This window comes from Cydia amplana, chromosome 9, assembly GCF_948474715.1.
Source record: "Cydia amplana chromosome 9, ilCydAmpl1.1, whole genome shotgun sequence".
Classification (NCBI taxonomy): domain Eukaryota; kingdom Metazoa; phylum Arthropoda; class Insecta; order Lepidoptera; family Tortricidae; genus Cydia; species Cydia amplana.
In genome coordinates this window covers 18,931,728-18,958,655 of record NC_086077.1, presented here as the reverse complement: position 1 = coordinate 18,958,655, position 26,928 = coordinate 18,931,728, and the positions used below count along the sequence as shown (strand labels likewise).

Here is a 26,928-nt window from a genome sequence, read left to right as displayed (position 1 = left end):
GTATCTATGGATAGGTCTTCAAAATGATATTGAGGTTTCTGTCATTTTTTTCTAAACTGAATAGTTTGCGCGAGAGACACTTCCAAAGTGGTAAAATGTGTGTCCCCCCCTGTAACTTCTAAAATAAGAGAATGATTTAACAAAAAAAAATATATGATGTACATTACCAAGTAAACTACCACCGAAAATTGGTTTGAACGAGATCTAGTAAGTAGTTTTTTTTAATAGGTCATAAATCACCTAAATACGGAACCCTTCATGGGCGAGTCCGACTCGCACTTGGCCGCTTTTATTACATAAGTAATTATTGAGTTAGTAACCATCGCGGTAACCGAAGACGATATGATATATGAAGACAATATACATAAATTGCAGTATCGGGTGATGAAACTAAAGAATAATCCATACCTCCAGAGCCCTCCAGTGGCGAGTAGAGAAACAAAAGCCGTACTGCCCAGGGATTCTAGTAGGATCCTTAATGTATGGGCAATTAGGTCGTGTATACATATTTTCGGCAATTTGTCCGTATAGATAATTTTGGACGTGACTTTTCCCGGTTTTCAGTGCTTACGGCCGATTTATATCAATAATTCTGCGCCAACTCGAGCTAAATAAACAAAGAGGCACGGCCGTACCATCCTTTTCTCGAAGCGATTCAGGCCATTTTTGACGTCCTGTAATAATTGTGTGCTGGCTGAAGCTAGAACCCTGAATTTTCAGTGACATATAGGGCTTAACATGCTTTAGATATAATCTCAAAAACATTCAATTTTAACTTGTAGTTTAAGAATTATTGTACGTCAAAATTCCTTAATTTCAACACTGACACACTCACGATCATCATAATTCTAAGGTACTTCTAGCATACCCACAAGCTTCTAATTTTAAACATAAGTAATCAACCCATATCTTATTAAGCCATAGAAACCCTAAAAATATCGCAATATTTTTCACGTTTATAAGATTTAAGAATTGCATAAGTATATGTTTGTAGTCACATATAAATATATGCTATTACAAAGTTACTGTTGCAGTTCCTACAAATAGTAGGTAAAGTAAAGGTCTGTGATGTACGATGTGAGCATGAAGATGTGTATAGTTATTTTTAATGTCTATGTCTCGTTAAATTTTCTATGTCTATGTCTATGTCTATATATGTATAGTATGAGTATGGTATGGGTAATTGGGTATGAGTATTGTATGAGTACAAGTATAGTTTGGTATGGCCATAAGTATTGTATATGTAGGTAGGTATGAGTACGAGTATAGTGCGGGATGGGTATGAGTATGAGCTTTGAGAAAAGTGGTAGTAGACGTACAAGAAGTAGTACCCGAAAAGAAGGACTACCTACCTACAAAAAGAGATGAGATCCCATCAAAAACGTTACATGTAAACAGATGCAAGTCTCGCAACGCAATTCTTCTACTACAAAAAAGTTTTGAAATGTTATGTGAAACCAAGTCGGTTATTTCAGTCAGAGCCAGGGTATGGATGCCCAATTTCTGACTTAGGTACCTACCCTTCATAGGTAAAACATACTCCAGCGTCACGGCGCCTCGGCCCAGGGTTTGGGGGGGGGGGAGGAAGTCAGGGGACAAATAAAACTATTCTTAAGTTTGTAACCCTCATAGAGTTTATTAATTTGTTCTTAGAACACAACATTATACTATCCCGCGCGCTAGGCGCGCTCCTCGGGCGGTGCCGGCGTCGCACCCACAGCCATGCAGGGTCGACGGGGGTCGGAGGGGGTTGCGGGGGGCGGCAATGGCGTCTCTTATCACAATAATAATTATATACATCACTCCTGTCGCTTATTTATTTAAATCATTACAAAATATCAATCATTTTACACGATTTTATCCATTAAGGGGCCCACTGATTAACAGTCCGCCGGACGATATCGGCCTGTCAGTTAGAACAAAAAGTTGACAGTTCCGAACAACTGACAGGCCGATACCGTCCGGCGGACTGGTAATCAGTGGGCCCCTTAATATATAATTAATCCATCACTGTCTTTTACAATACATAAATCTGTTAAAAAAATACATAATTCCATCTGGTATTTATTCGATAGGTACTTTACAGGTACTTGTAGATATAGTTTAGTTGTAATGGTCCGGCGCCTGTCGGTCGGAGTCCTGTCGGAGCTGCTGAGGGAGGGGGTGCGGGAGCGCGGGGGGGGGGGGGGTAAGGGGAGGGGCGGCGCGGCGCCGGCGTTGCCCTCTGTAGGCCGCTTAAAGCTTTACAACTTAACTTTACACTATTAACATTAAATCCTAAGTTGTACTTTGTTTATTTACAAAATAAATAATTTACGTTACGATATCATATCACACTTTAAGAACGTTTACACCGCACCAGCGACGCGACGTCTCGGCTCAACGTACCATAATATTCCATTTCATTCAACTCAAAGTTGTCCTTAATTATATAATAGACAATTTTAACTTTTAATCACCAGGCTGTTATTAGGGATCTTGCAATTAATTGTGTTCGTCATTCACGATGAAATGTTTAAATGTTTTACAAACGATTCGTGGTGGACTGACGGTTAAAAGAGTAACTGACGTTACTGCGTATACATAGTATACTATATTATGAACTGTACGATTGAAAATTGTGTAAAAATATTTTAAACGCCTATTAAATTAATGAAATTAAATATTTTAAAACCTAAACAAAAATATTTAATTATAAACGTCAGTTTTTAAAAAGTAAAACTACTTTATACCTTGAGTTTAAACAAAGTATTTTACTTATAACCAACTTGGTTCGTATTGAATTAGTGACAATTATCCATAAGTCCCGCGGGAACAATATAGGCCATTACCCTTCAGTACACCTGCATGAAATAAGATTTTATCCGAGCAAATGTGATGAAAAATAAGGAACATAAAGCAACATCAGATATTTAATAATAATAACATTAAAACTATGTTTACGAAATAAATTAAAACCATGGAAGTGGAACCCTAAAAATGTAATTTTACATTCCTTGGTGTTTCGTATAGCTTATTCACGTATAAGATATCCACATTATTATAAAGTGTATTTCAGAGTGCGCGTAGTTACCTACGCGCGGGCGTTGAGCCGTTGCCGGGTGCGGGTGCGGGCAAACCTCCGCTACAACGATCACACGAGCCATATTCAGGTACGTAACGTGTATTAAGTCCTACTCAAATTAGATAGGTGTGATATCATACGTGTCTAAAATATGCCACGAGGCCGCACTACGTGCGATGCATACGACGATAGTAAATAGAGGATATTTAGCGACCGCCAGCTGCAAAGTACCACATTCTAGCAAAATAGCAACGCTATAGCCAGTGCCGGCCCGAGCCCTTGAACAGGGTAGAGCGAAATCGGGTTTTGGCGCCCTTTGTTGAAGTTTTCAAGCGTATTTTCCACACTCGCCACACTCGCGTCTTTTAAAAAACTTATATTTTCTCATTTGCCATTTTGGCGCCCCCCTTGCCATCCGGCGCCTAGAGCGGCCGCTCCACTCGCTCTACCCTAGATCCGGCCCTGGCTATAGCTATAGTATTGAAATGCATTATTTGTCGGTTTGCTTAGAATCCAAAGTAACTCCCAAATATGTGTTGTTTATTAAAAATCGGAAAAACGAACTAGCAAATATTCTGTGGATTCTTTAGAAGTGGTGGTCGCTACGTAAATTTATTTTAATATATTTATGATAGAATGAGACTTGTATTAGTTACGAGCTAGAATCACAAGGTGGCGCAAGGCGCGTTACTGTCTAAGTACGACCAGTCCGGTCCGGGGCCGAGGCGCGACCTCGTCCGTCGGCCGGCCGGACTCCTCCGCCTTAACACTTCTAACAAAATATATATAGCTATGAATATAGTCTCTACTAGTCTAGTCTGTCGCCCCGCGGGGCGGGCCGGGCCCGCGCCGCGGGCGCACGATTTTACATCGACGCTATCACGTGTCGATCGGTTCGGAGCTCACTCTAGGAAACGTATTTACAATATCTAAGAAATAATTTAAAAATGTAGTAACAATATATGTCTCATCGTCTAAATATCACTCACATCTGTCAATTTAATCTCAAAAATATAGTCATCAGCCGAGTAGGGCGTACACGGCGGCGGCTAGCCAGCTTACGGCTACACCTGGCCCTGCGGCAGCGTCTTGCGCGGCTGCAGGCGCTCGTCGGCGGCCAGCAGGCGGTCCAGCTCCTCGTCCTCGTAGAAGGTGACGAAGTGCTCCGGCTTGGCCACGGCCTCGAACAGCGAGCACACCGACGGCTTCACGTTGTAGAAGTACAGCGGCTGGCGGCGCTCGTGGAAGTCGGCCGTCAGCTGCTGGATGGACTTGGCGGCCGTGAAGTCGGCGCTGTAGATGTGCGTGCACTCGAGCACCACGGGCAGCGGGCCCGCGCCGGCCTCGCACGAGCGGCCGCCTGAGCCCGCGCACTTGGTCACCAGCTTCTTCACGTAGTCCACGGACGGGAACATCAGGCACCGGTCCGGCGTGATCATCAGGTACTCCACGCCGCGCTCCGTCTGCAAACACGATATTCAACTGTCATTACGGGTGTCCGAACGCAAGGAGATTTGTTTCGTACTTTCAAATTTGGCACCTCAACCCTATCAATATAAAACGTAACTTAATCTCAAAACTTTTACATAATGTAGGTTAGGTACGGAGCCCAGAAAACTGTCTCGAACCTGACGCAACTCGTCTCGTTATATATCTCGTGCTCACCTTTAGCATCTCGACGGAGAACTTGGGGCGCGCGGCGTGGTAGAGGATGAAGATGATGTTGATGATGACGCCGGTGAGGATGCCCATCTCCACCGGCAGCGTCAGGCACAGCACGAACGTGCCGATGCCCGGGATCAGGTCCAGCTCTGAAACAGAGTAAAGGAAATTAACTTCTTGTCTTGTCTGTATATTTATGATAAGGATCGATCCTGACCGATTTTTTTCTGAGATTGATTTATTATGCTCTATACATAGGTACAACAGCATGGCTCAAAAATATGTTGACTAAGAATTTTTACGAATATTTTCAGTTCAAATATATTTATTTCTCTAAGATTATAAATCACTTATACGAGAAACAAACAAAGTTTTAGTAATAATAACATAAATTACAGGTAATCCATAAACGAGCATAACATTTTTTTTAATAGAAATGGATGTCGGTATTTTTAAATTCACTTAATTATAACAACTTAGTTGAGCACTCGTAACATGTTGGTTAGCGACAGCATAGCCGATAGGGCCAGGCCACATGTCAGCGGTGCGACGCCGCCGCCGCCGCGCGGCGCGGCACCGCAGAAATCTGCGGCGCCGCAAACCGCTCTGCGGCGACGCCCGCCGCAACGCAAAATTTTGCGGTGCCGCGCTGCGGCGCCGCAAAGCGGTGAGTTTCGCCGCGCGCGGCGCCGCGCGCGGCGCCGCGCGCGGTGCCGCAAAGCGGTGAGTTTCGCCGCGCGCGGTGCCGCCGAGCGGCGTGCGGCGCCGCAGATTTCTGCGGTGCCGCGCCGGTATTTTCTTTTGAAATGATTTGCATCTTCATTCATTATACGAAGATATGGGTTCACCCAAAATTTTCTTTTCAATTGTTTTTTTATTTCTGCGCCTTCTTAATAGCGCTGGCAGTACACCGAAAAATTCAGTAAAATGCTGCAAATGATGTTAAAGGTATGAAAATCGGTACGATTGATCTTTAGGACATTTGAAACAATTTGACCCGAAGCACCATTAAATAAAAAAAAAACGAGATGAGTTATCTTTTTTTGTATGGAATTTAAAAAAACTGTTTTGAAACCTATCGTGTGTGGTATTAAACGAAAGGGCTTTCTGAGCCGATTCCAAAAATATCATATCATTACATTTCAGTCATTTTTTTTAATTATAATAAAAATAATTTTGTAAATTGGCAGCAATGCACTTAGTACTCATCTGTCAGAGATGACAATTAAAATTAGGTTGGCAACAATGTATTTCATACAATATTTTTTAAGTGGTGATTACACGAAGTATCGTAAAAGTATCAAAAGGATACTGCGTGTATGCACAAATACTTTTTTGGGGAATAGACTAAAGACTTGTCTTGACAACTATAACATAGGAGTTTAACGGTGTGTGTACGACCTTTTAAATGACAAATAAAGGTACGGGAGTAGAAAAAAATTAAAACAAATATACTAAATGTAAATATTTTCAAAATTGCTTTATTAGAATTAGATATGAGGATATTAGGTATAATTTGAGTTATATTTAACAAAAATAGTAGTTTATGTGACTGCTACATAATGAGAGGCATCAAAATACGAGTGTGGGTTTAAGAAACGAACGTTAGTGAGATCTACATACCGTAGGTAGAAGTCCACTAGATGACATGAAAAATATTTGTTAAATTTACAATTTTATTTCAAAGTAAGTGTTTGCTCGTAGAAAAAGTATTGTATGCAACGTTGTTTAACTAAGTCAAAAAATACTCGTGGCGTCTTTATTAACAATGTTCGGCTTCGCCTCAAATTGTTACTCACGCCACTCGCCTTTTTTGACCCCTCTTAAACAACGGTTGCATAAAATACTATTTATTATAATTGAAAAAAAATGACTCAAATGTAATGATGTGATATATTTTTGGAATAGGCTCAGAAAGCCCTTTCGTTTAATACTACACACGATAGGTTTCTAAACAATTTTTTTTTAAATTTCATACAAAAAAAAGATGACGTCATAACTCCTCTCGTTTTTTTTTTATTTGTTGGTGCTTCGGGTCAAATTGTTTCAAATGTCCTAAAGATCAATCGTACCGATTTTCATACCTTTAACACCATTTGCAGCGTTTTTTGGCGAACCGCTATCGCTATAACAACAGCAAGAGCAGAACACGTGTGAAGGGATCCATGTCTGATTAAACAACTGGTAGTCGAATTTTATTCTTTACTATGCAGCGTGGCATCGCACGCGGCGCCGCACGCCGCTTGGCGGCACCGCGCGCGGCGGAACTCACCGCTTTGCGGCACCGCGCGCGGCGAAACGCACCGCTTTGCGGCACCGCGCGCGGCGCCGCGCACCGCTTTGCGGCGCCGCAGCGCGGCACCGCAGAATTTTGCGTTGCGGCGGGCGTCGCCGCAGATTTCTGCGGTGCCGCGCCGCGCGGCGGCGGCGGCGCCGCACCGCTGACATGTGGCCGGGCCCATAGCGCGCGGCGAGCATGCATTGAACCGGTTGTAGCAACTATTATAAGGCGGGATGCATACTAGGCATAAGTGCATTGTTATGAATGTTATGATACTTGTAAATTATATAGTTTAAGATGGCTTATACGTTATTAATAATATTTTAATAGTCATTGTTAATATTTTAATTAGTAGGTTATATTATTAATGGTAATTAGGTATATACGATAAATATTATTATTGTAATTTTACTTGATTAGGTATTTAAATATATATTTTTGCTTGATTTTTTATTGCATTCATGATTATTATGTTAAGTATGTCTCAAGTATTATTAGATTTTAGTTTAGTTTTTTTTTCTATATAAGTATATTTATGAATACCTAGGAAACGAGGCCTCATCTAGTCATCTTACATGGGGCATTTAAAAATGTGGCATTTAAGTTACTTTTTGAAAATAGTAACTGACTTAGAATTCGTTATATCCTTTGGTAGATTATTATCAGGGGGCACGGCAGTGCCCCCGCCAAGTCGAGCAAAACAAAGAGGCACGGCCGTACCAGCCTTTTCTCGAAGCGATTCAGGCCATTTTCGACGTCCTGTAAATTTGTGCTGGCTGAAGCTAGAACCCTGAATTTTCAGTGACATATAGGGCTTGACATGCTTTAGATATATTCTCAAAAACATTAAATCTGAACTTGTAGTTTCAGAATTATTGTACGTCAAAGTTCCTTAGTTTCGACACTGACACACTCATTCACTCACCTACGATCATAATAATTCTAAGGTACAAATTTTAAACATAAGTAGTTTTCAGCTTATCAAGCCATAGAAAATCTAAAAATATTGCAATATCAGTCACGTTTTAAAGATCTAAGAACTGCATAAATAAGTTTGTAATCCCATATAAATATATGCTATTACAAAGTTACTGTTGCAGTTCCTACAAATAGTAGGTACTAGGTATAGTAAAGGTACACTAGTTACGATGTACGATGTGAGTATGAATGAAGATGTGTTTAGTTAAGATATGTATACATAGTATGGGTATGAGTACCCGAAAAGAAGGACTGCCTACAAAAAGAGATGAGATCCCATCAAAAACATTACATGTAAAAAGGTGCAAGTCTCGCAACGCTTCTACTACAATAATGTTTTGAGATGTAATGTGAAACCAATTTGGTTATTTTAATCAGTGCCAGGGGGTGTTAAAACCGTATCAATAAGATATATATCTTTAATTTGTAATACATATAATGACTTGGCAATCGCACATAATTCTTTACTCGTACCGTACTCGTATATATATATATATGTGTAGTGCTCACACTGCAATTAGCGCTAGCGTTATGTTCAATTAGAATTATTTTTAATAGGTGACGATGATCCTTATGTCATTATGCAGCTGTGCGATGGCCAAGTCATTATGTATATGTATTACAAATTAAAGATAATATCTTATTGATACGGTTTTAACACCCCCTGGCACTGATTAAAATAACCGACTTGGTTTTACATTACATCTCAAAACATTTTTGTAGTAGAAGCGTTGCGAAGACTTGCACCTTTTTTACATGTAATGTTTTTGATGGGATACAAGTACTTATTATGAAAGGTTAAGAAACCGGGACGGTTGTAATACAGAAAACTGAGTTTCCCATGGGTATGCTTATTGCTTATTTTTTAATATGATAAAAAATTGCTTTGCACGTTCGAATAAGTCCTTGCCAAAAACAACTTATGCCCAAAATAAAGCACCAGATAACTTTTTTAAAGATATATTATATACCTATACATATAGGAGGCGAATCCCCTGATGGTTATAAACTTTTTCTACTCGTCGACTGCAATGCTTGAATTAAGACTTCGTATACTAAAGTGAAATCGCATACTTTTTTCACTATGGGACCCCAACTCAACTATAATATTCATTTCGATACAGTTTAGTCAACTATAATGAAATTGACCAATCACAGCTCGCCTCGGTCAAGAGGACTAAACAAAACGATAGCTCAAATTAATTATTTTAGGTTGTATAGTAGAAACAATTGCTTCATAAGTCAGAAACGTGCATGTGACACCCTTCATATAGGTCAATCGAGAAAAAAGCTCTCTAAAAATTGAATTTAGCGCGGAGCAAGTACCAGGGCCTCATGAGTTACGAGAAGGTGTCGTTGACCAACCGGCCGCGGGGCGCGGGGCGCGGGGGCCGGGTCGCGTACGAGTATGAAGGTATCGCGGCTGCTCGCGCATCTTAGCTGTATACTTTTGGTTTTTTTACCTACATATATGATTCTTCTACTAGTTTTAAGTATTTTTTTTGTTGACTCGTAGAAAAAGTATTGTATACAATAGTGATATAATCAAGCTTTTCAATCTCGTAACCTTACTTAGGCAACGAAGCTTCTGAAAAGCTCTCCATTATATCACGATTGTATAAAATACTATTAATTACCGTCGCTTAAGTGAGTAGGTACGCTTATTCTTTTTTAATGGATTTAGAAAGCAAATATGAGCTTTGTGTGTGTGATAGATTAAACCTGTACTGGCTGTACTCACTTTTAGCTCTCCACATGGGCTTGACGACGTGATACTCCACCATGAAGACGATGGCGGAGATGATGACGGCCGCCAGCGCCGCCTTCGGGATGAACTCGAAGTACTGCGTGAAGAACTGCAGCGCTAGGATCACCATGATGCCTGCGGGAAGGAATACACGTGTGAGTGAGGTCAGCATGCAGACGGATGCACGCGTTAGGGTCGCGCTACTTATAAGTACAGACGTTACGGGCACACGTACCGGTGTAGAGGCCGTTGAAGGGCGTGCGCACGCCGGAGCCGTTGGAGACGACGGAGCGTGCGAGCGAGCCGCCGCCCGGGTACGCGCCCATGAACGAGTTGGCGATGTTGGACGTGCCGATGGCGATCATCTCCTGCGTGGCGTCGATGGTCTTGCCGTCCGAGAACACCTTGCAGATGGCGATGTCCTCCAGCAGCACGATGAGCGGGATCACGATGATGCCGGAGCCCATCTCCGCGATCATGTCGAGGAAGTCGGCGGTGGAGTTGTCGGCGCGCACGTAGCTCACCGGCGGCAGCGCCGGCACCGGCACGCCGGACGGGATCGAGCCTGCACACGCACACAAGGCGGGTTACATCGAGTCATACGGGTCAACAATAGGGACCGGTTGCACCACGCACAGTCGGAACCGATAAACCCGGACGTTGTTATCACGGGGTACCTGTTAAACACTCCAAGGAAGCAAGTTTTAACGAACTAAGATTACAGACTGTGTGGTGCAACCGGCCGTGTGGATAGGTGAATAGGCCAACACTACCGACTGTCGCAGCGAGATGAATGGAATAAGAGAGTCGGATCTACTGTCGCTACGCTACTCTACTGTAAATATGGTGGTCATGATGGTGACATGAGGCTGATCAGGTGATTTACTAACCGCCTCTCACGTTATCAGCTGACAGCATAAAAAGAAACATAACATCAGTTATTGTGATTGTTGGTTGTCCTATACCTATAAACTATAAAAAACTTAGGTAATGTTCTTATACTTCTTATGATGAAGCGGGCCAAGACGCATATTATGTCAAAATATTTTTCGATCGAGTGAACTTTAAGTAATCGCATTTTAACGGTATGAGACTATTGACTCGTCCAAAAGGTTAAGTAGCAGTGTTAGTGCTATACATGGACACGATTACGTGAAGTTCACGGCAGACAATAGAATCGATGATATAGGCCACCAAACGAAGGAATTACAGCGGAAATAATACATGTGTAAGCCAATTTTAGCATGGGTGTGGGGGTGAAGCTAACGGGTAGGGGGGGGGGGGTTTTGAGGTCCCTTTTTATAGTTTTTCGTAGATAACTCTTAAACGGTGGCACGTAGCAAAAAATGTTCTATCACGTAACGTAAGTAATCTACATAAAATTTTCTACAAAAAAGATTCAGTGCACTTTTTCGCTAGGATCAATATTTTAAAATGTATTAAACTGGGAAAGTTACGTATAATTTGTTCTAGGGTCGTTTTTTTTTAGTTTTCCGTAAATAACTCGTAAACGGTATAGTGTTGAGTCGCTCACTCGTGAGGCACCTCATTTGTACCACTCATTTTGTTAATTTGTCGCAGTACTTCGTACCGCAAAAATGTCTTACTTCACTCCTCTATTCATTTTACTTGATTCTAAAATTATCTTTCTCCTAAAAGTTCTATTCTTAACCTCCAGAATTGCACTCCAATTAAATGTTACTATTTATTTATTTATAAAGGAAGTGATGAATACATAAATATGTATATACATTAAATATTTTTGTCGCCGTTGGAATTAATGGAATAGTCGACGCTGAAAATATGCTAGTACCTCACCTCATTTGAAGTAAGACATTGTAACACCTCATTTTAGTAAATGAGGTACTCATACAAACTCATTTTAAATTGATGTCCTACCCATCACTAAAACGGTAGCCCACAGCAAAAAAATATCTTTTACATAAATAATCTATTTGAGATTCCTTATAAAATAAATGATACGTTCCTTCGCTAGGATCAATATTTAAAAAAATATTTAAAGGGGGAAAGGGTATACGCCTGACAAGCCTGGTTTAAATATTGATTCTAGAAAAAAAATTGAATAACCTTTATGTAGGAAATTTTATGTTAATTATTAATGTTATAAAACATTTTTTGCTATTGGCTATCGTTTACGAGTTATTTACGAAATACTAAAAAAGGGGATCTTCGAATTAATATTCTACCTTTAATATTGATCCTAGCGAAAAAAAGCGGCCAAGTGCGAGTCGGACTCGCCCATGAAGGGTTCCGTATTTAGGCGATTTATGACGTATTAAAAAAAAACTACTTACTAGATCTCGTTCAAACCAATTTTCAGTGGAAGTTTACATGGTAATGTACATCATATATTTTTTTAGTTTTATCATTCTCTTATTTTAGAAGTTACAGGGGGGGAGGCACATTTTACCACTTTGGAAGTCTCTCGCGCAAACTATTCAGTTTAGAAAAAAATGATATTAGAAACCTCAATATCATTTTTGAAGACCTATCCATAGATACCCCACACGTATGGGTTTGATGAAAAACATTTTTTTGAGTTTCAGTTCGAAGTATGGGGAACCCCAAAAATTTATTGCCGTTGTGATGGTTCCCTGTGAAAGCCCCACGAATGGTTCCGGACCTATAAGGTTACTTACAGATTCGGCTCTGGCAAGTTCATCTGCATTTTCATTGTCTATGAATCCCTCATGCCCTGGGATCCATACCAGTTGCACTCTATTTTGCCTTCCAAGCTGGTTTAGAACCTAATAGTTACTCAACGATACGTTGTTGGTTAACGTTATGTCATGTCCCATATTTTTTAAATAACCTTATACATTTTTATTATAGTTGATGGCTTATAGGCAAAAAGCCTTGGCCCTCGAACGCCAATCGTTGCAATTAGTCTATCGCTATCATCCAAACAAACTTCCACAATTCAATGTTGCCATTGTGTAAACTTTATTAGTGACATTTGCTATACTCAAAACAGTTAACACAGCTTCCTTTGCGTTATGAAAAAAATTTCTGCACATCGTAGGTGGAAACGCTGTCTATATTACAACTATAGATATCTCTCGGTGATCGGCTTAACTATCCTAATGCTGTATCGCTGCTCAAAAAGTGAGTACTACTAACGCCATCTATCGGCAAGTAGTGTTTTAGGGCAATCGTTTTCATTAGGAGCGGTAGGGAGATACGTGGTCGGAGTGGTCGCCGGTTCGCGCGGAGTTGGACGCGGACGGCGCGGCGCGGCGGACACTCACCCATGAGGCGCACGGGCGCGGCGCCGTGTGTGGAGACGAACCAGAAGCCGAGCGCGCCGGACGCCACAACGACGACGGCGTTGCGGCACGTGCCCAGCAGCCAGCAGCAGCGCGTCACCCAGCGCTGCCGTGCGTTCGGCGCCTCGCCGCCCAGCTGTACCATGCCGATGCGCTGCCGGAGACAACCAACTGTTACACCATTACGTTTACAACTTCTGTAGTCTTCAATATAACAACTTAGACACTCGTATACTAAACTTTTAAACTACGTAGATAAGGTCGCTGCGGGCAAGACCGTCTACAAGGCAAGTCCGTCAACACGTTATAACTTTTGAATTTGAAGGCGTATGCCGCTTTGGAGTCTATAGTCGATTAATCAGTTTTGCGCGTTAGTTCCCTCACTCTAAAACAGCTGGCGCTGTGACAACCAATTTCAGAGCAATCCGCTTAAATAAGTCATTCACGTATTTTGAACTCGAAGTCATAGTTCGACAGCCGTTCGAATTTTTTTTTAATAGTTTTTGAAAAGATTGTGCATCAGAAATTACCTGTACCTACGTAAGTAGCATAAGAACTAGTTATCTTTATTCTGTGTTTAAAATATCAGAAATTGGCTTAGTTTTGTAATTATACGTTCCACCATTTATCACATTAAAATTTGACTAAGTTGGAAAGTTCGTCTATTATGTACCTACAAGGCAAGTCCGTCATATGGACTTTCGTTAAATCAGAGATTAACCAACTGTTTTTGCGAATTTAATAATTATAACGATTTGATAAGGTATCGACAAATCCTCCTGACATTGCGCATGATGTTAGTTTCCTAAATTTTCATCTCAGTAAATTAAATGAAATGAATAAAGTACGTTTTAAAATATTGGTCTTTTATTTCGGAAATCCTAAAAAATAATTACGTGTAATTATTAGGCATAAAAGGTTTACCACCCCATTTTCGAAGTATAGCCGGACTTGCCTTTATATTAGAAAAATGGCGTTTATTTCGAATCTGAACCCTATATTAACAAGTTGAAAGTACACTTTTCATTGTCTTGATTCATTCTTTTTAGGAATTCGACTACGAACATATACTCACCCATAGATTGGCTGATATCATTACTAGACTTAAACTACAAGGGAAGTCGGTCTACTCGCCGATTTTTTAAAAATACTAATGTTTTTGCTTAATTTTTGATTAAAATGATCTGTCACTATGGCTAAACTATTAATTATTAAATTCTTCATCGTATGCGATTACAAACGGTAACGTAGGTGAATAATTAACGCAACTAGATCACTCCAAAGTAAAAAAAAAAAGTAGCCGGTCTTGCCCGCAGGGACCTTACTATATATACAGACATAAAAACTTTGAAAGAACTTTTTTTAAAGTCCAAAGAGCAGATTTTTACTTACAAGATAACAACATCAATCAATCAATCATTTATTGCACCATGGTTACAACAAGAGATATTACAACATTTATACAAGTAAGTACCTCATGGACCCTAAAAGGGTATGACAAACATTTCCTTAAACTAAGATTTATAATATTTACATATGTCATGCAATAAAGCACAAAAAGTAGCATCGTATTAAACATACCTAATAAATGAACAAACAGCCATAAAAGAGAATTGAAAAATATAAATATTTTAAGGGTGCATACAGATTACGCCATCTAGCGACCAATAGATAGTATCACAGTACTATCTGTCCGTTGCTAGATGGCGTAAGCTGTACACGTTTTTCCTTCAAGCACATTGTGTTTTTATAACTGACCGAAGCGTAGCGAAGGTCTACGTTTTGACTCGGGCATTTTGCTTTTGTATGTCCGGATGTTCTCCTCTACAGGTCGCAATTCTTAACCGATTTTCGTGAAATTTTGTGACCGAATTTTATGTCTAAATAAATTTTTTTTGTCGATCCGGTTTTTGGAATTTTTTCAAAATGGCGGAGTCGTGATAGCTCCCGCCTAAACAAATAGTCGCTAAATTTCGTCAGCTTTAGTAAGAACTATAATGGCGTATTTTGCAAACGTTCGCTTTTTTTGTTTGCATCGGCAGGTCCCTGGTTCCATCCCCAGTAATTGTATACTGCTACATAACTTTTTGTATTTTTTTTATACTTAAATTTCGTATAGTTGTTTTTTATTTTATTTTTTATTTTGAAAAAATTAAACATTTCGTATTTTTTGTTTATCAAGCGCGGGTTAAGCGTATTCGTTTAATTTTTGTTTGTAGCTTTATGTAGTTTTTAATTTTGTGTACATGTACTATACCTATATTTTAATAAATATTTTTGCCATACATTTATTCAGTTTTAAGCTCTGCTCGCGAGGTCTACAGCTCACAGAGCCACTAGTTATTAAACAAATTCGTTTCATGCATATTTCGTACCTACATAATTTATATACAACAGCGTTATCTAATTTCTAATTGTATCCTTTTATTAACTGTTAGAGTGTGTACGGACAGAGAAGAGTCGTAGAATGTAACTACTTTAAACAACACATATAGTTATAAAAGGATTTTTAATACAAATAACATACTTAAATTTAAAGCGGCTCTACATGATATAGAATGGAAAAACATTTTAGTTCAGAACGATAACATAAACGCTAACTATAATATATTCCATTACCATATACTTACATTATTGAATAGATTCTTTCCACGAAAAAACACTAAATGTAATACTAAAAAGAAAAAGAATTGGCTTACAAAGGGTCTCAAAATATCGTGCGCTCATAAAAGGCAGTTAAAAATTATGGTTAATCAAAATAATGATATAGTATTAAAAAATCATTTCAAGTTATATTCCAAAATACTCCAAAAATGCATAACAAAATCAAAACGGCTTAATTATATACAAGAAATGGAAGAATCTTCAAACAAAACTAAGACAATGTGGCAAGTAATCAAAAATATAACCGGCAAAAACACACAAACACAACATACAAATATAGAGCTATTACTTAACAACACAAAGATTGAATACCCACAAGCGATAGCTAATGCTTTTAGTGATTATTATACCTCTGTAGGCCACAGCGCAGGGCCTAGAAACCCGCTAGGGCGCCCATGTCCCAAGCCTTCTGTCAACTCAATATTCCTCCATCCTGTTACCGAACAAGAAGTCCAAAAAGTTATTCAGAACCTCCCTAACAAACATAGCTGTGGATATGATGAAATTCCACCCAGTCTGATAAAAACCTGTAATAGCGAGTTAACACCACCTATTACATTTCTCATCAATCAATCATTCAACGAATGCTCTTTTCCAGAGAAATTAAAAATAGCAGCAATTAAACCTATCCTCAAAAAAGGCGGGAAAAAATCCGATCTCACAAATTACAGACCTATCGCGCTCTTACCGTCCATATCGAAAATATTTGAAAAATGCATGGCAGACAGAATCTATAATTTTTTAGAAAAATATCACCTACTAGAAGAAAATCAGTTCGGTTTCCGTCAGAAACGTTCAACCACCCTAGCAGTCTACACATACATCCAAAATATATTAGAATATCTCAAAAACAAAAATTATGCCATTGGCCTTCTGCTAGATTTGTCCAAAGCTTACGACAGAGTATCCCATCCAATACTACTTAACAAATTATACGAAATAGGTATCCGAGGCAATGCTTACAACTGGTTAAAATCATACCTTGAAAACAGACAACAATTCGTGCAAATTGACCACTACCATAATGATTCCGGGCAGCTCCAAAAAATCCAGTCAAAGTGGCAAACTGTCAACAGCTCAATTCCACAAGGCAGCGTACTGGGATGTGTGCTCTTCTTAATATACATAAACGACCTCCCAAAAATTACTAACCATAAATGCGTAGTATTTGCCGACGATATCTCACTCTTATTTAAACACGATAATGACCCAAACAATAACTTTTCACATATAAAGGAAACCTTCTTCGACATATCACAATGGCTACAAGACCATAACTTAATTATAAATACAGCAAAAACAAAGACTATACAATTTAGACCACACCAAAAACGACCGACTGACTTGACACCACTATTACAAGATTTAAACATAATAGAAGAGACTGAATGTACCCTGCTAGGACTAACTATTGATACCCACCTAGACTGGAAAAAACACGTAGCCAAAGTCAAAGCAAAATTATCTTCCTTCCTATACGCGTTCAGCATTTTAAAATCAAACACACATATCCATTGCGCCCTGTCCGCTTACTACGCATATGCACAGTCTTGGCTCAGTTATGGTTTGCTATTGTGGGGCCATAGCAGCGACGCCCACGACCTATTTATAATGCAAAAAAAATGCATCCGTATATTGGTAAATATTCCACAGACCGACAGTTGCAAACCCCATTTTCAGGAACTTCAATTATTGACTCTCCCCTCTCTGTATATCCTGGAAATAACTTCATTTGTCAAAAATAATTTACACCTATTTGAATTTAACAAGAGTGCGCGTCGCAAAGATAATCTCATCCTCCCAGAACCAATCTTAGATATTTATAAAAAAGGACCGTACTACCGAGCAATAAATATATATAATAAACTACCTACTGAAATAAAAAACATACAAATAAATCATTTATTTACACAAAAACTCAAGTCCGTTCTATTGCAAAAATCATACTATACCATCGAAGAATTTATGCAGGATGATCTATTATGATAATATTTGTAAACAAAGTTCCTAAACATAGAAAATAATAATATGTAGCAAGTAGCAAGCAAAGTATGTTTAAGTGTACTAAATATTATATTTAGTTAATGTAGTCTTAAGGATAATTGCCATACCCTACCAGGGTGCCATGTGATCTGTTTCTTATTGTAACATCTATTATATTGTACCATGGTTTGCAATAAACGATATACGATATACGATGTATTGGATCCCATACATTTCACGACTATTCTCTTTCCGCACTCTAAACCGGGAGGGATTGAAGAATAGTGAATGTATCGCGGTATACGCGGTATCGTTTTATAGTAATGAAATGCGACTCACCCGCATAGAGAGCAGCAGTGCGATGCAGACGAAGCCTAGGATGGGGTCCCAGAGCGCGGCGCCGTGCAGGTTCTTAAACACTGAGATCCACTGCTGCAGGAACGTGGTGCCCGTCATGCTGATCGCGAACAGGTCCTTGACCTGGCTGGTGGCGATCATCAACGCCACGGCCGAGGTGAAGCCCGACGAGACCGGGCCCGACACGAAGTCGATCAGGAAGCCGAGCCCCAGCACGCCCATCAGCAGCTCCACGAGCCCCGACAGCATGGTCAGCAGGATCGCCTTCTCGATCACGCCACCCGCCACCTGCCACGTGAGCAGCGAGGCGATGGCGGTGGGCCCGGCCGGCACGGCGCGGCAGCCGCCCAGCACGATGTACACGAAGCAGCCGACGAACGAGCCGTAGAGGCCGTGCTGCGGCGGCAGGCCGGCGATGTTGGAGTAGGCGAGCGACTGCGGGATGACGGTGAGGCCGACGCTGACGCCGGCGATGAGGTCGCCGAACGCGTCCTGGGTGGAGTAGCGCGGCAGCCAGCGCGTCACGGGCACGCGCTTGTGCAGCGTCTTGCGGTTGAGGCGCCGGCGCAGGGCGGCGCGCCAGCCGCCCGAGCACTTCTCGGACCCCGCGTTCACTGTATAAACATCAAATAATATATATAGCTGTAATAAGTGTATTTCCATTGGGGAATATCAAATAATTTGGGTGAAAGCCAACAATAGTAGCACAGTTAGGTAAGTAGTTAGAGTCGGACCAAAAAAAGTCTGCAGCGGATTTGATAGCCAGTGCAAGTGTCATTTATACGTCATAATTTCATAGAAGTTTGACGTTTAAAATAACACTTGCACTGCGTGGGCTATCAAATCCGCGGCAGACTATTCTGGGTCTCACTCTAGAAGAGAGCTCTTAGACCACATTACATTACAGTTGTAATATTATTAACAAACGAATAAGTCATCATTACATTATAGTGCTTGATGGGAGATGAGTAGATGACCCACAGTGGAAAGGGTTTTTTACTACGGCAAAAATATGTTTGGTGCCATACATTGCATAAATGCCATAAAACCCGGATTTAAGGAGTGACTTCGGCGACCGTAACCAAGGCAACAATAAGTGACAACAAAAAGTTGATTCATCCACTTATCACAACACATACTCGTAATTATATACGCGCCCCCCGCGCGAGCGATCGCCCCCTGTCACCTCGAAGTCACGTCAGCGTGCATATGTTGACGTCGCCGGTCAGCCTGTCGCAGCTAACCGGGTCAACCCGCCTGTCAAGGCGAATGAAGCACGGGCTCCACTTAAGGAGAAGTCCTCCCGCACCGATGTGGATAAGGAGGGATTCACACTGGTGGAAAGGAAACGCAAAGCGCGCAGGGCGCCTCGTAAGATTCTGTGTGGCACTGCGGAGCCGGTTAATTCTGGCCTACGAGTTGCGACACCGAGTAAGGCGCTTTACGTGTCACGCCTACATTACTCCGCCGTGTCCGAAGAGGTGGTGGAGTACGTCCGCCGGAAGACTGGCTACACGCTGAGGGTGCACCAGCTACAGTCGCGTCACTATGTGCACTTCAGTTCATTTGTGGTGCGCGTGCCGCGGCCGCTGCAGGACACCATCGCAAGCGCGGACTTCTGGCCGAAGGGTGTGGTGTTTCGGCGGTTTCGGGGCAACCTGCCGAACCCCACGCCGAATCAGACGACGCTACGGAGCCACGCTGTTACGTCGTCGCCCAAATCTAATATTTAGTTAATTTCATTTTTATGTATATTGTTTTTCTTTGTATCTTTATATTTTGTAGTTTCACAGTGCCTTGGTTTTATACTGTAATGCTGTGTTACTTATTTGATCAATAAATAAAAATAAAAATAATGCATACTAATATTATAAATGCGAAAGTGTGTGTCTGTCTATTACCTCTTCACACTTAAACCGCTGAACCGATTTAGTTGAAATATGGCATATAGACACTTTGAGTTCCGGGAAAGGACATAGGATACTTTTTATCCCAGAACTCACGCCTCAAGGGGGTGAAAAGGGGGGTGGAACTTTGTATGGGAAATCAATAACTGCTGAACCGATTTAGATGAAACTTGGTATGCGGATAGTATGAGCTGTGGGGAGGGATATAGAATAGTTTTTATACCCGAAATCATCCCTTTAGGGTGTAAAAATGGGGTGAAAATTTATAGAGTGCACCAATTTGGGGATGAAATGAAGGATGCATAAAAAGCAGATTTGTTTAAAAAGTAAGGTACCCAAATTACTTATTCCACGCAGATGAAGTCGCGGGCAAAAGCTAAAAAAAGTAAAGTAAAAGTAAAGTAAATTCTTTATTTGCATTAAATGTGGTTAACAGTAGGTTAGTATTTAATAACCGAAGAAAATCAGAAGCTGACTACATTTTGAAACATGTTAAATCAGCAAGTGGCCGAGGTTGTATGTAGAAGAGGTTATTTTCCTTTACCTTCTAACATCTGACTGTGCTTATCAAACATTTTATAGCACGTAAGTAACATTTATCACATCAATATTAACTATATTTTGCAATTAGGTACCAGGACTGTTAGTACCTACAGATCTGGATGTGGTAATGAACAAAATGTTGGTTGTTAATATACAACTTACTATCCTGATCCCGACTGTACTGTGAGACGAGTACGTGGTGTCTGCAGTTTGGTAACCTCTCATTATACGCCGGTCGCTCGTTGCACTTCCCGCGTCGCAAACAAAACATGTTCTAATCAACTTCAGTTTCACCGAACAATTATCCAAACGCGATCTAATCTTGGCAATAAATTCAGTTAACGTGCACGTTCAGTCAGCCTCGAAATTGACTAAGCATTGTATAGGTACCTATCGTATTTAAATTAAGTAGTGTTACCTAGGTACCTAAAAATAGCGCGAGTGTAAAAGCGTATCAACTTGTGTACTGGCTGCACAACTGGCTGCCATTGCTTAGCGAGTCGGACTTTCAGGGATCCGATAACAAACGAAACTGAGTTTGGTGACAAACCTCTTTGAGTAGTTTTTGAAGTGAAAACTTCTTTAGCGGCGCTGGGCACTTTTTGAGGTGGGGAAAAAAATGATAAACTCGAGACAGCGTAAGGCGATCACGTGAGTAAAAGTGACATTTCTTGCCCGAATTGAGCTGCATAAGAGAACTAGTTGAAATCTAAACTACAACGTACCTATCTAGTAGGTACTTATATATCGTATCGTTCTCTAGTCTAGAACGGATCTTGTTTTCCGAATACCGCGGCATATAATGAAACACCTTAAGTGTAATTACTAAGAAGGTATATTCTCTAAATACCTATATACATGTTAGGTTGCACTGACACAAGCAATATGCGTTTATGTTGCAGTAAACCAATATGTTACTACGAAACACTGAAAGTGGCTAATTGCCATATTACAGGGAGGAGCAGTATATGTTTTATCAACTGATCTGACTCGGCCGATTGTGAGTCTCGCCTGCACCCGGTTAGCTATTGCAATCACATTCCATATCAGTAAAAGTTGCAAGGTCGTGGTCGGAGGCTGCGCGCTGTGGAGTGTGGACACCGCGGCGCTGCAGGGCAGGCGAGAGGCGCTCGGCGCGGCGTGTCAAGCGTGTACATGTACGTAGCACGGCCCTGAACTTGACCACCGCCGTAATGTACTTACGGCCACGCGACAAGGCGCAACGCTCCCGGCTCGTGTTGCCGCTTGACCGGAGTGCGGCCTCCGGCCACTCGGGTCGGACTGATATCGGCGATTAGGCGGTGAAAGGTGACAGGAGCCGAGACGACTGACGCGGTGGTGTAAGTTTACCATTAAGCACGCGGCCGTACCGACGATAGCTGTTGTATATGTTGTTGATGTACTCACGTATGTAATCGTTGCTGGCGGTCTTGTCGTCGGGGGCGGGCAGCGAGCCCGAGGAGGCGTTGTGTTTGCGTCGCGGAATCATCCTGGAACAGACACCCACCATATAAGTAATGGTACATATTTTAATAAGTAAGTAATACAAGAAATTATTTAAAACATATTAGTTAAAACAAATCATCCAGTCTAATAATGATGTTTCAACACACATAGATCACTAGATAAGTTTTGCAATAGACAAATAAGTATGAAACAAAAAGGTGGCCTGTTACATATACTTTTTAAAACTATATTTCCATAGACAATGATTGGCCGGAAACTATAGCTGGTCAAGCAAATCTTGTCAGTAAAAAAAGGTGCGAAATTCAAATTGTCTATGGGACGATACCTATCCCTTCGCGCCTACATTTTTCAAATTTGCCACCTTTTTGTACATACTGACAAGATCTGCTTGACCAAGTTTATTTAATTTATTTTTAAATCGACCTATTATTTATTTATTTATTTAGAAATTTAATTCAGGCAACAATGCCCATATTACAAATACCTTACAGACTAACATACATATGTATTATAAACTTAAAACTAAACACTAGTTATTTAGTCGATAAAACGGCGTGGCTCCGTTGCATCGGCTGCTCCTGTGTCGGATTCGGCAGTTTGCCCCGGAACCTCCGAAACACGACACCCTTCGGCCAAAATTATTATTTATATGTATTATGGTAGTAATTTATTTATTTATTTAAACTTTATCGCACAAAAGAACAACTAAATGTATAAAAGGCGAACTTAACGCCATGAGGCATTCTTTACCAGAAGCAGAAAAGATTGTAGGCGGTGAATTCGAGTTGTCAAGCGGACCCCATCAGGCTCCCATGAGCCGTGGCAAGATAGGTACCGGGATAACGCGAGGAAAAAGAAGATATATCACATAATTCTTTAATAAATATAGCATTAATACATCTAATACCTTTAAACGAGCAATTCTTGCATATTTATTTATTTATATATATATATATTTCGGGGATCTCGGAAACGGCTCCAACGATTTCGATGAAATTTGGTATATAGGGGTTTTCGGGGGCGAAAACTCGATCTAGCTAGGTTTTATCTCTGGGAAAACGCAAATTTTCGAGATTTTATATGTTTTCCGAGCAAAGCTCGGTCTCCCAGATATTAAATATAAATTAATAATACATATATATATATATACCTACTCATACATACATATAAAATATATAGATATTATAGGACTTGTCAGACAGATACTTAATACCACCAAAGAAAGTAATGGTGGTACAGTCACCAGCAGAAATAGGTATATGATGATTGTGGGCAGCCGTGCAAAAATATCTGATGCTCCATTGGAGCCATAAGTATATGACGACACTACCTCGTAAAAATATGTGATGCTTTGTGGCCGGTAAAAATATCGTTAGAAAGTCTGTATCCGCATAATCGGATCGGGTCGCTTAAAAATATTTATTTGATTACTCATAAAAATCAAAATTATGTTATTACTCTCATCTGGCATAATATCTCTCCACTGTGAAAGATTGGATGGACGTCGAACCGCCTATATATCTATTGATATATTGATATAATATCCTAAAATGATAAAATATATATATTTGAGATCCTTACAATGAGCTCTTTCATTTGATATGTAACACGATATAGTTTGAAAAACTTTATTTTTTAATTTTCTATTACCCCCCAAAAATGGTCTCCATATTTAAAATTCATTTATTTACGTTACACATCCATCTTTGGGTCACAAACTTACATATGTGTGGCAAATTTCAAATTAATTGGTCCAGTAGTTTCGGAGAAAATAGGCTGTGACAGACGGACGGACAGACAAACGAGTGATCTAATAGGATCAGGTTGGGTTCCGTGTTTTCCTTTTGAGGTACGGAACCCTAAAAAACGTTACGCAGCGGTGTGGTCGGACCTTAACACGAACCACGCCACGTAACGTGGAGTTATTCTGTGTCAATGTCAGTGGCAGCTATCGCTATCTCCGTAATTACCATCAGTCGAGTCGAGTAGAGTCGCGTCGTTAAGCCTGCAGGTGCGACGTCGACAGAACTAATTACCGGTGTGAGGGTGGAGTCACTTCACTACTCGCTCGTCGCTTACGATTCTATTAGCGGAATGAGAATCAACAATAATTAAACGCCAGCTTAGCGCCGCCGCCAGGAACTTCCCGCCTCCCTTCACTATGTAATAAATTTGTACCATGTTATACTTACATTGTGTTCAATTAAATTTTAGGATACAAGTGTTTAGTAATTTGCATTCTTGAATACATTTCAGGTACCTAAGTATCGTTTTCTTTGTTGGATCTGGACTAAAATAATTAGGGATTCCGTTTTAATAATTATTCGAATGTGAACCTAGTTGCTGGGTATGAATATGAAGAGTAGAGACATTTGTTAAATAAATCGATGATTGCTTAAATGTACGTACCTAAATACTAATAATTTTTGTATAGAAAATAAAAACAGCTGTAAGGCCTGTAAGGACCGATGGAGTAAGAGAAACATAGTTTGTTTTGTTCGTAGCAAGAGAAATAGTATGATTAAGTACCTGTTCCCTGCAAGTGCGTTACTCTTGCCTCGGTGTTTCTCTTATCCTATCTAACTCTAAATTAATCTACAAGACTTCTTTATGTGATAATATGAATTTCCCCAACTCGATGAAATGCTAAATACGCATATATCCTGTTATTCCAGTAGGTATATTAATATACTGGAAGAGATCCCATACAGGGATAAGTTCGCCTTTGTTGTATCTAGACACGCGGTAGCGTGTCCAGCCAAGTTCAAAGAAAAAGGAACTGGCGGCGCAGCAACCGTGTGTAATATTACACGAACCATTTCGAGCTACTTTTGACCCCTTCGCAACTTGAAACCTACTTAACCTACACACATGAAATTTGGCACATGTATTCAAGTCCCTTAGCTTGTCCAAAATACACAATTTCATAAACATAGCTCAAACAGTTATTGATGAATTAACGTTTAAAAACCGGCATTTTTGTGACTGACTGACATATAGATCAAAAACCTAACCCACTTCCAGATGACCTAGAAACTTGATATTTGGCATCAAGGTAGACTGTTAGGTGCATATAGAGGGAAAAATCTGAAAACTGGAAATTATTGATATTTCGATGGAAAAAAAATAATTAATACTTATAGACCAAAAACCTAACCCACTTCTAGATCACTTAGAAACTTGATATTTGGCATCAAGGTAGACTATTAGGTGCATATAGAGGAAAAAATCTGAAAACTGGAAATTATTAATATTTCGATGGAAAAATAAATAAATAATACTTATAGACCAAAAACCTAACCCACTTCTAGATGACTTAGAAACTTGATATTTGACATCAAGGTAGACTATTAGGTGCATCTAGAGGAAAAAATCTGAAAACTGGAAATTATTGATATTTCGATGGAAAAAAAATGAATACTTATAGACCAAAACCTAACCCACTTCTAGATCACTTAGAAACTTGATATTTGGCATGAAGGTAGACTATAAGGCGTATACAAAAGAAAAAATGTGAAAACTGAAACTTTTTGACAATTAACCGCGCGTTAGCGAGGGTCTCCTTTTCAGCTTAGGCAAACTGGTTTCATGATGAATACTATAGTAATTTCTGTACAAAAAGTAATGATATCCCAACAAAAACATAAATGTGAAATGAGAGCCAAGTTCAATATTGAGAATGTGTCGTTGTTGAGTCGCCGACAAAAGAATTGAGATCTATATGGGTGCCAAGTTCTGTGCTGTGTAGAAAATCCTGAAATTATAAAGGATTTGTCTTGGCTACTTTTTACGTATAGGCATATAGGTAATATACAAAAAAAAAATTATGCCAAATAAGATAAAATTACCCAGTATGTTCACAACTTCAAGGGCGCTTAGAAAAATAAAACATACTGGGTAATTTTATCTTTCTTGGCATTAATTTTTTTTTTAATTCCATTCAGAGATCTAACGATAGTAAATGTTACCATACTGAATTGGCCTATCTATCAGCTTAGCACACAAAAAAAATCAAGCATCTACCGCAATAATTCACGTCACCATAAATAAAAATCTCATCGTACTCGGCGATAGGTGAAAAATTAAAAAAAATCATAACTCCGAAAATACGAAAAATCGCGGAACATACATGGGGGTGATTCAGATAGCCCCCTCTAGGGGATACATAGCAGAATGTGCAAGTCGCAAAATGAGCACTAGTGCAAATCGCAGAAGGTGCAGGTAGTAAAACGTGCAGATCGTAAAACGAGCAGGTCGCGAAATGTGCAAATCGTACAAAGTGCAGGTCGCGAAATGTGCAAATCGTAAAAAGTGCAGGCCGCATAATGTGCAAATCATAAAAAGCGCAGGTCGCCAAATGTGCAAATCGTAAAAAGTGCAGGTCGCAAAAGGTGCATATCGTAGTGTCGTTTGCTTTGTGTGTCGTCCCTAGTTTAACTGCATGGTACAAAGTCCAACGGGCACATTTCAAAGCACTGCACAGGTTTGTTTCAAAATATTTTAACATTCGGTAATCAACAGAAGCGTTATTGGCAACGATTACGCTCTTTGGACCTGTAGAATCTGAGCTCTATTTCAAAATCTACACATTTTGCGACCTGCTCATTATGCGATCTGCTTGCACATTTTGCGATCTGCTCATTATGAGATCTGCACATTTTGCGATCTGCTCATTATGAGATCTGCACATTTTGCGATCTGCTCATTATGAGACCTGCACATTTTGCGGTCTTCTCATTATGAGATTTGCACATTTTGCGATTTGTTCATTTTACGTAGCCTGCACATTTTGCGACTTGGACATTCTGCTATGTATCCCCCTCTAGGTCCTCTACCTCCCAGCTTCAGTATATCACTACTTCTTGGGACACCCTGTATGGGAACACCCAAATATTCCGAAATATGTTTTTCCGACTTTCATAACCTCGATTTTCATAATCCCGATTTTTTATATGTCCGAAATATCGAAATTACGACTTTAAAAATCA

At 40.1% G+C, this 26,928-nt stretch overlaps 1 protein-coding gene across 1 annotated transcript in view; it reads right to left on the bottom strand.

Annotated features, from left to right (window-relative positions):
• Positions 1–4,128: 4,128 nt before the first annotated feature.
• LOC134651244 (sodium-independent sulfate anion transporter-like) overlaps positions 4,129–26,928 on the bottom strand; it is a 40,294-nt gene continuing 17,494 nt past the window's right edge. Inside the window, exons 2-9 of the mRNA XM_063506311.1 lie at positions 21,881–21,963; positions 18,006–18,637; positions 13,002–13,173; positions 10,623–10,640; positions 9,968–10,297; positions 9,727–9,867; positions 4,730–4,875; positions 4,129–4,527 (exon numbers count right to left, since the gene is read on the bottom strand). Coding sequence (XP_063362381.1) covers positions 4,129–4,527; positions 4,730–4,875; positions 9,727–9,867; positions 9,968–10,297; positions 10,623–10,640; positions 13,002–13,173; positions 18,006–18,637; positions 21,881–21,962 — 1,920 coding nt within the window. The 5' untranslated portion in view covers position 21,963. The remainder of the gene's footprint in view (positions 4,528–4,729; positions 4,876–9,726; positions 9,868–9,967; positions 10,298–10,622; positions 10,641–13,001; positions 13,174–18,005; positions 18,638–21,880; positions 21,964–26,928) is intronic.